The sequence below is a fragment of the Perca flavescens genome, chromosome 8 (assembly GCF_004354835.1).
Source record: "Perca flavescens isolate YP-PL-M2 chromosome 8, PFLA_1.0, whole genome shotgun sequence".
NCBI lineage: Eukaryota > Metazoa > Chordata > Actinopteri > Perciformes > Percidae > Perca > Perca flavescens.
The window spans coordinates 13,117,885-13,131,380 of record NC_041338.1 but is presented as its reverse complement, the minus strand read 5'-3'; the positions used below and the strand labels follow the sequence as shown (position 1 = coordinate 13,131,380).

The following is a 13,496-nucleotide window of genomic DNA, read 5'->3' as shown; positions in this document are numbered from 1 at the left end:
CACCCACAGGAATTTCTCAAACATGTTGTGTAATCCACTCCTCTGCCGTTCGTCTGTACGATCACTTTCTTCTTTTACTTTAAAGTTGATCTGATCTTATCGTAAGAATAACCAGGAGCCGGTGTTCATACGTGTGTCCTTATGATTCCCTCCAGGTGAGCTCACCGTAAGCTGACTATTACATTCAGCAGTGTGAGCAGACTGGACCTCAGATGATAAATCCTGATAGATTTTACGGTCAAGTGGACACAAGACCTCCGGGCTGACCTCAGCAGTGACTTCATCGGGGGGGGGGTCACAGCTTCCCGAATGTTATCCTTCACTACGGGCGATGAACCTAGGCAAGACAAGGGCCCCAGCTGAATCATAGGTAGGACCTGACTCTGAGGTGAAAGGTCACAGTAAATCACAAAGCCTGCGGGTTTTCCTTCTTTTTTTTTTCGGATCGAGGAGAGCTGCCTCTGTGGCTGGGTCAAGGTTAGAGGGAACCTGAAATGAGGAACCAGGAAGTGAACAGAAGCAAGATTAGAAAAGAAAACAGGCGTTTGCTTTAGAGTCCCCACCTCGTAACCTTATATAAGTGAGTGCAACAATATAACAACTACCGTTATCCAGATTTCAATTACTTATCTACACGCTGAGTAAATGCCAGATTGCTTCTATTGTGTTGCCTCTGCAAATGAAAAGATAAATAGTTTTCCTCCACTCTCTTATATAAATGAGGTGAAACACGGGCTGAAAAATGAGCAGGCATTATCGCACAATGGTGAATGAAAATGTACCCAGAAGTCAAAGCCCTTAAAGTCGGTTATATAAGCCTTCAAAATCTTATGAGTCTCCCCAGCTTGATGCGTTTAGGGCTGATGATTGCTTTCAGTTGTGAACGCTTTACTGGGAGAGCTCGGCGAAACAGAAACCGTCACATTTTTTCCCTTACTAAAAAGCCACCCTTGCTGAATTAAGGAAACTCTTACAGACACACATGCATCAGTGGTATGGCAGAGAACAGAATTTTCTTTTCTTTTTTCCAGGGGGGTTGATGGTGGTGGTGAAAAATGTCAGCATCTGTGTTGGGGGTATTATATAACGTTTTATAGCTGTTTTCTAAAAAGATGCCAGTGAGTGCTGTGGTGAGAGCATCTACCTCATGTCTGTCCACGTTGGGCAGGAGGGTGAAATACCAAACCAGACACAGTTCCTAACCTAGTCACCGCAACTTAAAAAAAAACCGACAGTATGATTTTGTATTCTTTTTCTTTTCCCGACAGTAGTTTATGACTCTGCCCTTGTTTATGAGTCCTGCTCTCAGGACAGCACGCTGGTATCTGGTTGCTCCATAAATACCCACAGTAGAAGTCATGTTTTTCTTCTTTATAAGAAGTACAAAGGATATTATTACATGGTACGTACAACACTGATCATGTAATTGCTTTGTAAGCTAACTCTACTGACATGACCCAAAGGGAGTGAAAGAAGAGGAAATGATGTGGTAAAATTTGGGTAATGATTGGTAAAAAATAATCTTACTCGGAATTATGGCAAAGACTAGATTTTCCTCTCCGGGGCTGGTCTGTCTGCTGACGTGGGCTGCAGTTTTTTTGGCCGAACTGGGCCATGTTTCACAAAGAGGTCTGCCTGGTGGGGTGGATGTTCTCCCGTGGAAAAAGAAAAGCAGACAGATGAGAGAGGAAGGTTTTGTGTGTGTGTGTGTGTGTGTGTGGCTGGCAGATGTGCAGGGTTATAAACTGTCAGGATGTGTATCAGGAATGCTGTGGGGTGACCCCAGTCCATTGTAGCCACTCCATAACAGACAAGCGATGATGTGGTTTAAATACATAAAACTCTGGTGGCCTCCAACTCTCCCTGCTGTATGTGATGGGTTATGGTAGACTGCCAAACCTCTAATTAACCTACTATAAATCTACTGCTCTTGTATTCTACAGTAACAAATTAAAACTGGCTTGTTGGCTGCTTTCATTATTTCAAATCTTATTTCGCCCAAATGATCTGATTTTAACCGAATAGGTCGACATTTGTGGGAAATGCTAATTTGCCTTGTCGCCTAGAGTTAGACGATTAGCTTACAGTAGGCTTATTTTAGCATAGACACTAAAGTGACTGACTATCTCAGTGTGTCTAAAGCTCACAAATTAACTCATTTTATAGTATTTTGTTTACTCCATACAAAAACTAAAGTATAAAAACGACAAATTGTGGTTTTAAGGGGTGTGCTAGATCATTGGCCAGGTGGCAACCTAACAGTAGCCTAACATAGCTAGCTACAAAAGGTAGCCTAGTAAATAGCACTTTGGTTTTTTTGTAAAGCCATGGGTTAAGCAAAAAAGATTTTCATTTTTAAACTTTGGAGATGCTTGTAAGGGAATTTTCTTACCTTCTGACAGAGCCGGGCTAGCTGTTTCCCCCTGTTTTCAGTATTTCTGCTAAACTATGCATATAGCATCATGGCTATAGCCTATAGCCTTATGATAGGCTAGTAAGTGGGATCAATCCTCTTATCCAACTCTGGGCAAGAAAGCAAATAAGCAGTTCCCCAAAATGTTTAATATGCATTTAAGTCACAGGATATAGTGTTGAATTAACATTATCCATTGCCGTGTTTATTCAGGAGATTAACTGATGCAAAGTGAGGTGATCATGGCCCATGTTCCTGAAAACCACTCTCTAACCTACTACAAATGAGCACCGACAGACGAATACACATAAGAAACCGAGGAAATCCTCCTTTGCATCTTTAATCAATTGTTCAACGGGAAGACATGCTAGGGCTTCACTTTTGTTTGCATGGGGGTGGAAGGAGGAGAGGAGGGATGAAAGGAGGGGGTGTTTCTCCTTGACCCCTCCTCCTCACCCACTAGCCTATATGCAAGCGTAAAGTGAAAAAAAAAAACCACTTGACCAGCCCCCTTTCCCATTCCCATGGATCGTATTACGGGAGACTCCAGCTCCGAGACATCTGCTCCGCTACTAACAACGGAGCGCGTCCCCGAGACCTGCTGCTGCGACCGATGATCCAGTCTCCCATGGTGCCCGGTGCCTCCTCCTCCTCCTCCTCCTCCTTGCCCTCTTCACCACAAATTGTGTTAACGCTGCGATCATGAGGAGCCACAGTGCGTGCCCCGTCCACGTTTCCCGGCTGTAGTTCACCAGGACCAGGCGCATTCCCCGCTCCTGTGTATAGCCTACGTCCGTGGGGCTCCCGGTGCCTTCGAGGCAGCACATTTCTTTTTGTCCGTGCGCTCCGCAGGCTGCTGTCCGTGGGCTTTCTGCGGCTTCGCATCCTCTCCGCTGCTGGCTACGAAGGGCAGAGGAACAAAACAAACACCCCCCCAATGTCTGATGTTTGAAAGCGGATATTTATTCTGATTTGTTGTCTTTCTACGAGCTTTTTATTTTTTATTTTTTTTGTTTTTTTGACACCATGGAGTCGGTGGAGAAGGAGTGTGGAGCGCTGGGTGGATTATTCCAGGCCATCGTGAACGACATGAAGGTAACACACACACACAAACACACATAGGCTACATTAAAGTAGACAGGGACCATATCTGACCTTTGTGGTTGAACGGTGGCTGATCAGACGCATATTTTTACTGCCTTTGTCTCTTATACCGGGGTCCTCCCCCCACTGGAAACACCGCTGCAGGACGAATTGAGAGATGAAACATGTTTCCCTTTGTGTTATTTGCATAATGTGCAGCAGGTCCGCCAGGCACTGGTTATATTCAACAATACTGTGTGTGTGTGTGTGTGTGTGTGTGTGTGTGTGTGTGGAACTAAATGTTTATTTTGTTAAAAAAGTAGAATTGGTGGTGGCTTTGTCTTTGGTTCAGGGGTCAAAACCTAACCTCATCATGACTAGAATCAAATGGTTAACTCAGGTCAATCATTTTTTGAATGGCAGAACTCCGGCAAAAGAAGGGGAAAGATCGAGCTGTCAAATTTGAGAGATAATTTCAATGCTGTGTAGCTATATCTCAATACAAATGTTCTGGGGTGACATTTGACCCCAGACCCCCCCCAAAAAAAACAACAACTGTTCCTCCTTCATCCCACCCTCCAAGGATTATTAGATTAAATGTCAGACTCAGAAGGATGCTCTGAAAGAAAATAACCTGCTCCATCACCTCAACCTCCCGGACAGAAATGGGCTTGAAAGGTTATTGATTGTGCTTCCTGATGTTTGGTTTCCTTGTGTCAGGAAATCCATAGCCTACTTTAGCAATATTTAGTTCAATACACATTGGGTCCAGGCCTTAGTAAATTAACTGACTCACGTTGCATGTTATTTGTATATAAAATGACTTATCCACCTCTCAACATAAATTATTTCTTAAGCAGGAACTGGATGTCTCCCATTATGTATTACACGTGTGTGTGTGTGTGTGTGTGTGTGTGTGTGTGTGTGTGTGTGTGTGTGTGTGTGTGTGTGTGTGTGTGTGTGTGTGTGTGTGTGTGTGTGTGTGTTGGGGGGGTCAAGTCAAGGAAGTTGAACCAGGGTGGTCTGTTGTTGTTCAGACAACAGATGGAAAGTGTGAACGTATTCGTCGTCAGGCCTGGTGGCGGCTCCCATTCTTCCCATTGTGGAGGACGCTCATGCTAAAAAAGTGTCAGTAAGAGCGAACAAGTTCGAGCATCAGGCAGCACTTTCCAACTAACAGATTTCTTATCGATCGCTAGCTCACGGGGCCGTGGTGCCTTCAGACGGACTATTTATGGGCCCTCATTTGTCAGGCTCCAATGACAACAGCTCTCGGCTATTGGCAGCGCTGGTTAGGTTTCATATATTTTTCTTTTGTGGTGCTCATGCCAGGGCCGGAGAGAGACAGGGGCTCTTAGAAAGAGGCAGTCTGTGTATTGATAAGCAGCGCAGATGAATGAGGCCGAAGCCCTTAGTCAGCACAATGTCCATGTCCACTGTCCTGAGACAGACATCTGACCTCATTCCTGCCGCCTGGCTGGGCCACGCCAGCCTTTCAGACTAGCTTTACCCCCCCCCCGGGAGCAACGCAGCAGCACAGCTTTTCTGTGCTGATCTCGCTGATTGGGAACAATGTTACAGTATAGTGTACAATTACCTACATGCTACCCATACAGTGCAATTGGAGAACTGTCTGTACAGACAAAATGTCTTGCTATAGGCAGCACCTGTTGGTTATGTAACTGTCTGACGAAGCTACAGGAAAGGAAATAAAAGTGTAGGAGGTGATGGAAGAGGAGGCAGGGTGAAAATGAATACAGTGATTCAGCTGGATTACATCAGAAATCAAGAAATAGGTCAGCAATGGATGCGAATGGGATGTGTGTGTGTGTGTGTGTGTGTGTGTGTGTGTCTGTGTCTGTGTGAGAAAGCAACCACTTTTTTTTTTTTTTTTTTTTTTTTTTTTAAAACCACCTCCGAGGATGACAGTTCTGACCTCGCCCTCCAGCGAATGACGAGGCATGGGAGGAAGAGCCTGTCTCTCCTTCCTTTCCTCCTTCACCATCCCACTGTTTGTCTCCCCTGGCCTCCCAGGGAGTGGCTTGGTGTAGATGAAGAGAGAGAACTGCGTGTGCCACCCTCCCCTGCTGCTCTGCATGTAGCCCTCTTTGCCCGTTTCTTCACCCTCCTCCCTCAGCTCTCTTGGCAGCGCATCCCTCCCGCTCCTGGGAGTCACAGGCCTCACAAGCTAATTAGACACCTGTTGGAGTCAAGCGCAGACAGCGAGGCCGGGGAGGAACACGGCAAACATTTTTGTTAGCGACGACGGCTCCTAAATCACTTCTTCTTTTTTAAGGCAGAGAGAAGCTGGGAGTTGAACGCTGTCATTTCCAGAATGTACGTTAAACCAGGAGTGATGAAGAGCAAGACTGTTTCCAGATTGCAAACTGACTATATATAGTCAGGACGTGCAGCTTCTTTTGGCTGCTCTCCATCAAAAGGGGGACATGGGGGAGGGTTATGCCCTTCCTCTCCGTTCTCCTGGGCTCAAGCCCTTGCTCTAATGGGATCTAGCCTTGAATGTGTTTTATGTTTGGTTTCTGCTATTACAGCTCAAGGCTGCATATGATGATCCTGGGGGAAATCTAATCCAGAAATTTCAAAGACCAGCCACACTACCTGCCCGGTGCACATAAACAGTCATGATGTGAGAGCTTATTCAGATCATGCATGTACGAAAGACATCTAAACACATGAACACGCATAACGGGCCATAGCAAAGAACGAGGGAAGAGGGCGTCTAGGCTGATCCAGGACAATAATAACCTAAATGTGCGTGTGTGCTGAGGAATCACGTTGACCTTTTTAAAGACAAGTCAGAGCACAGAGGACTTACACCATGCTGTTTCTAACCCTGGGGTAAGATGTAAAGATGTAGCGGTACCGGTATCGGTATCGCCTCCGATACGGCCTAAAACGCTGGTATCGGTATCGGGAAGTACTGGAGTTTATGCACCGATTCGATACCACGTAATAAAGCCCTAAAGAAAATCTACGTTAAAATGTCATTGACATTTCATGTTCTTTTTTTCCATTCTAACTGACTGTCAAACTGGATAATAAAAGGAAGTTCTGTGGCATTCATTGTTTGTGTTTGTTCATGTTTCACAAAGAGTTTAACCTGAGCCAGACCGACCGCAAAGATAGTAATCATATCACATCCATACAGGGATAGTAGTATACACTTAACATAATAAAATGCACCACTGGATCAGAACTTGGTATCGGCTGATATGCAAGTTCAGGTATCAGAATTGTATCGGGAAGCAAAAAAAATGGTATCGCACCATCTCTAGTAAGATGCCAAGCTCCCTTTTGAGTACAACCTGAGTGGAACCTTATTTCACCTCGGTACAATCAGTGTAAATTAAAGAGAAAATACAGATTCTGTCATGTTGAAGAGAACATTGTCCTCTCAAATATGTATGCATACGCTGTGTGTATGTGTGTTTGAGAAGGTATGCCTGTGCACTTTCATGTCCTTGTTGATATATTTGTTTGACTCATTTCTTTTCCCTTTTTGTTATCAGAGCTCTTACCCTGTGTGGGAAGACTTCAGCGCCAAGGCCACAAAACTGCACTCTCAACTCAGGTGAGAAGTGTTTCCAAAGAGTGGTAAAACCTGGAGGAATGAAAAGTTATTGTGCAGTATTTACAGACTCTTCATCTACTCATGGTGCCAATATATTTACAGGACCACCATTCTGGCAGCGGTGGCCTTTTTAGATGCCTTTCAGAAGGTGGCGGACATGGCTACCAACTCTCGAGGTAAGAGTGTGTGTGGGGGGGGAGGAGTAATACAATCTCTCACACCGTTCGGGCTGGGTGTCGGTACTCAATACCTTATACCTATTGACTAAAATAACACCGTACTAAGTAGTATTCAAACATCTCCTGTCAAATTATACCTGCATTCGATCATTTTTTAACACGGATCTAGAAAAAAATTACTATTTGTATGTTTGTTTGTTGGTATTTCTTGCAGCCAATCACCGCAAGTCGATTTAATGCGACCTGTGATTGGCCCACTACTGCAGCAGATACAACCTATAAAGACTGTGGTTGTGGTGAAAGATGAGCCCAAACAATATTTCGTTGTACAGTTATATAGTAGATGTTTTAATAATCTGAACACTTTCAAAACCTATTTGTGTAAAATTAACTTGGATGGGGACTCAATTCTGCCACTGAGATGGCCACTACCTCTGAGAAGTGAAAATCTGAGCTTAAGGCTGGACGATTAATCGAAAAGGTATCGACATCGAAATTCTGAAGCTGTTATCGGTGTATTTTTCCCATGGCGATAATTTTGATAATTTATTCCTGTTGATAGGCCTACTTTCTCCTTAAAGACATTCTACCGCATGTGTAGTCACGTGACTTTGCCCGGACCAGTCAGCCGCATGGAAAGTATAATGGAGGATAACTCAAACAGCGAGTCCGAGTCAACTGAGCAACTTGTGCCCCCCCAAAAAAAGAAAAAAGCCGTGTCCGTCGTCTGGAAACATTTTGGCTTTAGAAAAGATCATTTAGAACAACGTGATTGATTATCGTTCATCTAGGTAAAATGTGCAATTAATCAGGATTTTGATTTCACGCCCTATCTGAGCTTATTGTTTGTTCGGTCTTAATGAGGTCCGCTGATCTGCTTTGTCACTCTGCTAGTGGCAGCGGACAGGCTGGCCACAGATGCAGCTGATTAACACAGATTTCTTTGGAGTTGATCATCGAGAGCATTATGTAGATCAAAAAAAAGCCTTCAAACCCGGACGAGCGTGCAAAGGCTCCTTAACATACACGCAGATATTTAAAAGAGTGACAGCTGGTAGCCGGCCACCTGACCTCGCAGGTCACATGCCAATGTGCTTTTAAACCGTTTGCACTCGCACAGCCCCCTACTGACCACTTAGTGCTGAAGTGACTAAAGAGGGAATTTCTTTAACAGTGTTCACACATTCTCACCCGTTTTACTCCTATAGCCTGTCCAGTAACAGTAGAGTTTACAGCCATGGCGATACTACATCAACCTTAAATGATTCCTGATGTGAGCGCAAGATGAAGCAAGGTAAACTAGGGTCAACCCGCCAGCAGCTGACAGCCTGCTTCAATAAAACCGAGGTACAGACCATGGCAGGGCAGGCCTTCAAAAGAAAAGTACGTCTACTGTAAAAGAAGGTAAAACAGCAGAATGATAGATGGACCACAGAGAGATGAGAGAGAGAGAGAGATGGGCAGATTGAGTTTTACAGCCATAGATGCATAAAATCCCTCTTAAGTGTGTCACTCATACGCCCACTTACTTTTCTGCTCCTCTCCCAGGGACATTAACTTTAGGATTTAATGTCACCCTTCTCAGGCCACAGACTGTATGAGTGATGCAGCAGGGAACACTGTGGCATGATGAGAGACTTTGTAACAAGTGACGAGGAGCTAAGGAAACATGGTTTCGACTGGTGCTGATGAATTGATGGGCAGAAAATGAAGACATGATATTTTTAGCATATCAAAAATATTGAACATTTGATGAAGGCAGTGTCGGTTTGTTGGTCAGTCAAACTCCACTTTGGTCCAGACTGAAATATCTCAACAGCTATTTGATGGACTTTTCACCCATCTACAGGTCAGAATTTTGATTTGTCTAATACTTTATTTTATCCCGCAAGACTAATGTGATTCGCTTCAGCTTGCTATGCTAGCGTTAGCATTTAACTGTCCCCAAGTACAGTCTCACAGTCGCTACCGTGGCTGTACACTCGTAGTCTTATTTGACTGTTGGTCATACAAAAAAAGAAATTTAAAGTCACAACTTTGGGCTCTGAGAGTTTGTGATTTGCATTTGATATTGAAAATAACAGTAGATTAAATGATTATGAACTTCTAACTGGACATTGTTTACTATCGACATTATAAAATGGGCCACGGGTACAGAGAGTTTCTGTGTTATGTGGAGTGATGTTTTCAATGTTCAGCCCATATAATTCGATGCAAATTGAATCCATCAGTACAAGCAAAACACGTTTGCTCTTATCGTTGCTCTTTTTTGAATTCCAACAATTATTCCAATTAATCTAAAAGTAAGTGTGCAGTTTTTATGGGCTCTTAACCAGCGCAGCATTTCAATCCTACTTCTCCTGTAGGAGCTGTGTTGGTCTTTTCATGCTCTGAACCCCAGCAATTAATTTACCAGGAGGAATGTCGATATTTACTGGAGCTAATCCATAGTGGATTGGGATAACCTTTGAACCACAGGCTGCAGGCTCCATGAACATAATTCAGGCAAATTTGCCCTTCTGGCAGCAGCAATGGTAAAAGTTATTATCCTAAAATATATTGGCAACCAGATGTTCCACTCTTTCCTCTTGCTTTTACACTGACTAACTCCAGACTGTTCAGGAAACGGTGGTAGATAAATAGAGATTACTTGCTCGCCATTTCAAAAAGTCTCTGTTTCTGTGGCTGTTTTTCCCCCTTTGTGTGTGTGTGTGTGTGTGTGTGTGTGTGTGTGTGTGTGTGTGTGTGTGTGTGTGTGTGTGTGTGTGTGGGTCTGTCTGCCTGCATCGGTCATGTTTATCTCAGCGTCTGCACCGCCATATAGGGCTGATTGCACCGCGGGGTGTAGGCCCTCTGCTATGAACTGTTGGCCGTCATTGCTGTCACCCCGATTCCCCTCTCGTGTTTCGGGGACGAGCTGCAGCTGCTGGCACAGCTGGAGGTTTCATTGCATTCCTCTTCGGCTTCTTTTTTAATCTACCTTTGACACACTAGCCCCGTCACCCCTTTAACTCTCACACACACTCTCCAGACTGGGCCCGGTGTTTCCCCTGCCAAGGAAAGCAGCATTTGCCCTCATTCAGTGCTTCTTGATTGATCCAGGGAGACAGGACGGTAAATGAAAGAGGATTTTATAAATTTCCTGTCCTGACTTGTTTTGTTGTCTTTTTACTGGGAGGGCAGCTTTTCATACATACCCCATAATAGCTGCATTATATTTGAGATCACCCCACCCCCCCATTTCCACCTCCTACAACTTTCTTCTCTCTGTGTCTGCGTATTCATGTTCAGGCTTCCTCGTGCCCGTGTTGTCGATTTTTAGAGTTTATGGCCACAGCCATGGCGTCAGCGTCTGTGTGTTTATGAAGCTGCCGTAGGAGTCGACAGCGCTGTCTCTCTAAGCTGTGCTGATGGACCTATGTCTAAAGGCACGTCTGTCTCTCGCATCTGGGTCCAATAAAAGTCTATATTAGATCTATGTATTTGTAGAATTTTAGCCTTTTTAAAAATATAAATGTTTCATGTTTCAACACCCGTCTTTTCCTGGGACTTAAGTCTGAGGTCAGCCGAATTCCTTGTTGGTGTGTTGTCGTGACCATTTTTGTCTTTCATATTAAATAGTTGTGCGATGTATTTCAGAGGACCGGACCTATCTGGAGAATGGTGGGATCTGTGTTTGGTGTTTTGTTGTTGCTAGGCTGGATGGCATGTGTTTCTAGTGGAAGGTTGACTTCATTTTTTTCCCATTTTTGGACATGGTAGAATTCGATGGAGGTCAGAGAGCCAGTAGTTCAGGGCTAATGGTCCATCGGGGTATGAGATACAGGCCGGGAGAGTGAGGTGACTCTAGTTAGGGGTGGGTTGGCCAGGGGGGGGGGTTGTGGTTGCAGTGGGATTTCCGCAGCTCTGGGTATCCAGGCTAGGCAGAGGCGTTTAGCTAATCCTCTTAGCCCCACTCTGTAACACACAGACACAGAACTGCCTTCGCTTCCCTTCCTGATCAGCCACCCCCAGCTTTAAAAATTCACACTCTGGGATCACCGGCCAGACTGCAATGCACTGCAAGTCTGTGCTCAACGCTGTCGAAACCCTTCTCTCTTTCCATCTGTGTGCCAGAGCCTGTAGAGTATCACACCGTGTCACAGACATAATGTTTCACTGGGTCATTGCAACCTCTCTGTCCGTCCGTCTCTCTTTCTCTTACTTATTCAGTCCATACTCAGTGGAGGAATGGAGCTATGCTAGTAGATCAGTGTCTCAGCGAGGCGGTAATCTTCTTGGCCCCTGTGCTTCTCTGGGTTGGCAGATGGGACGGATATCCCTAACCGCCATCTGGACGGCCTGGCATGGACAAGATGCGGCCGTGGCCTAGTGCGGAGCGAGATCAGGGGATTACTGTCTCCTACGCTGTCCCAGCAGCGCAGCTATTTTTACCAACATGTCAAATAATGAGAGTGTGGCCCATGTGACCAGCACTGACATCCATCAAGCTTGACATTTCATGTTCAAGTCTGATATGAGGCCTGTATTGTACCAGCACAGGGATGTTAGAGCTTATATGTGGATTTGATTTCTTAACAAGAGCTTATGGATTGTGTTTTGGACTGGACATACATGTACATGCAGTCACTTTAATGAATGATGCATCGTGGTCCGCTGTGCCATTCTGCTGATTGTGAGCGTGGCTCTGCAGGTATTTCTCGACCCTCAGCCATAAAGTTTCGTAAGTATCGACAAGGGCCTCTTATTTCTCCCTCAGCTGTCTGCCTTGTTTGTAGGAACAGCTCCCAACACCGCTCTCCATGCTTCTCTCCAATTTACGGGCTTCAACCAACAATGATGTGAGAAACAGATGAAAAAAGGGGGGAATAATAATGTTGTTCTGCATAGCTTTCATTCTGAGGGTGAATACCAAACTAAGAAGACAAACATGAGGCTTCGGGGGAACACTGTGTTCAGCTATATCCTGAACACGAACTCGGTGTGGAAGGGAGCTGGAGAGGGGAGGGAAAATACACATGAGAGAGAGAGCCTAATGGAGGAATGTAAGGGAGGACATTAAAAGAGGGACTGAAAGGGATACACATAGTTTTAATCTACGGAGGTGGCTGATTGAAAACAGCTGGAGAAATTAGCTGAGAGTAGAGGATCAGTAGATCACTTTGCTGATTTCCTGATTTTCCTCTATTGCCACCATGAGGTGGACATTCTTGATTATTAGTGACATGTCTTAAAGGGTAACCGGTATTTTTCAACCTGAACCCTATTTTCAATTTTTCAGTTTTTGAAATTGGTCCAGTATTAAAGCAAGACCGCTGCAGCTGCCAGTGGCGAAACGAGCAACAATGTAACGTTAATCGGCAGTTGCGCACCTTCAATTTCCGTCCACTAAAGGGCCCTTTTTACCACCGACATGCTCAGATTATTATTCTAAGTGTCTGACAACAATACGGAAAGGATCCCTACAGAGGTTGACCTTTTTGATAAAAGAGTAAGATTATTTTTGTTAAACCAAAACCCAAAATATAGCCAGCTTGGTTTTGTCTTTCCACTGTTCCAACAATCACCATTCTGGTTTGGTTGAAGTAAACCCTTAATTCCCCCTTTTACATGTGAAAACATGCTGGCTCTATACACGCTAAAAATATTGTTTATTTAAATGGGGTCTGGTGAGTTTGGCGATTTCGGGGATGCTTATGTTAAACAAAAAGGATTTTACTAAAAAGGTCTGTCTCTGTAGGGATCCTTTCCATAATGTTGTCAGACACTTAGAATAACAATCTGAGTCTGCCAGTAGCAAAAACAGCACTTTTAGTGGATGGAAATTGACAGTTCATATTTGCCGTATAGGATTAGAGGATAGGATGAGATCCAGGTTGAAAAAAATAATAAAGAATTTGACAACTAACAACTATTGTATGGATTGCCATGACATTTGGTATAGGCATCTATATTCCTTGCAAGATACATTTAAATAATGTTGTTGATCTCCTGACTTATCATGTTAATCGGTTAAAAATGTCATCCGTGCAAAACTAATGACATTCCCATCGGCGTCAGCTGTACTTGTGTTTGTTGCTTATTAGCATGCTAACACGCGTAACCAAGGTGGTGAACGTGACTGTGAACTTTATTTGGGCTAAAAAGCAGCATGTAAGTATGTGATTGTGAGCAAGTTAGCACGCTGACATTAGCAATTAAGCTCTTTTATTTATTTTTTAGGTAAGCA

The 13,496-nt window shown here is 44.2% G+C and overlaps 1 protein-coding gene across 4 annotated transcripts in view; it reads left to right on the top strand.

Annotated features, from left to right (window-relative positions):
- The first annotated feature begins 3,319 nt into the window (after nucleotides 1–3,319).
- Nucleotides 3,320–13,496, top strand: part of mtss1la (MTSS I-BAR domain containing 2a) — a 28,048-nt gene continuing 17,871 nt past the window's right edge. For 2 of the 4 annotated variants that reach the window (XM_028585012.1, XM_028585010.1), the window contains exons 1-3: nucleotides 3,320–3,508; nucleotides 7,027–7,088; nucleotides 7,191–7,264. In XM_028585012.1, the coding sequence (XP_028440813.1) occupies nucleotides 3,440–3,508; nucleotides 7,027–7,088; nucleotides 7,191–7,264 (205 nt within the window). In that variant the 5' untranslated portion in view covers nucleotides 3,320–3,439. Of the gene's footprint in view, nucleotides 3,509–7,026; nucleotides 7,089–7,190; nucleotides 7,265–11,680; nucleotides 11,991–12,053; nucleotides 12,109–13,496 lie in introns of those variants that run through there. The other 2 variants (XM_028585011.1, XM_028585013.1) reach the window with 2 other exon arrangements.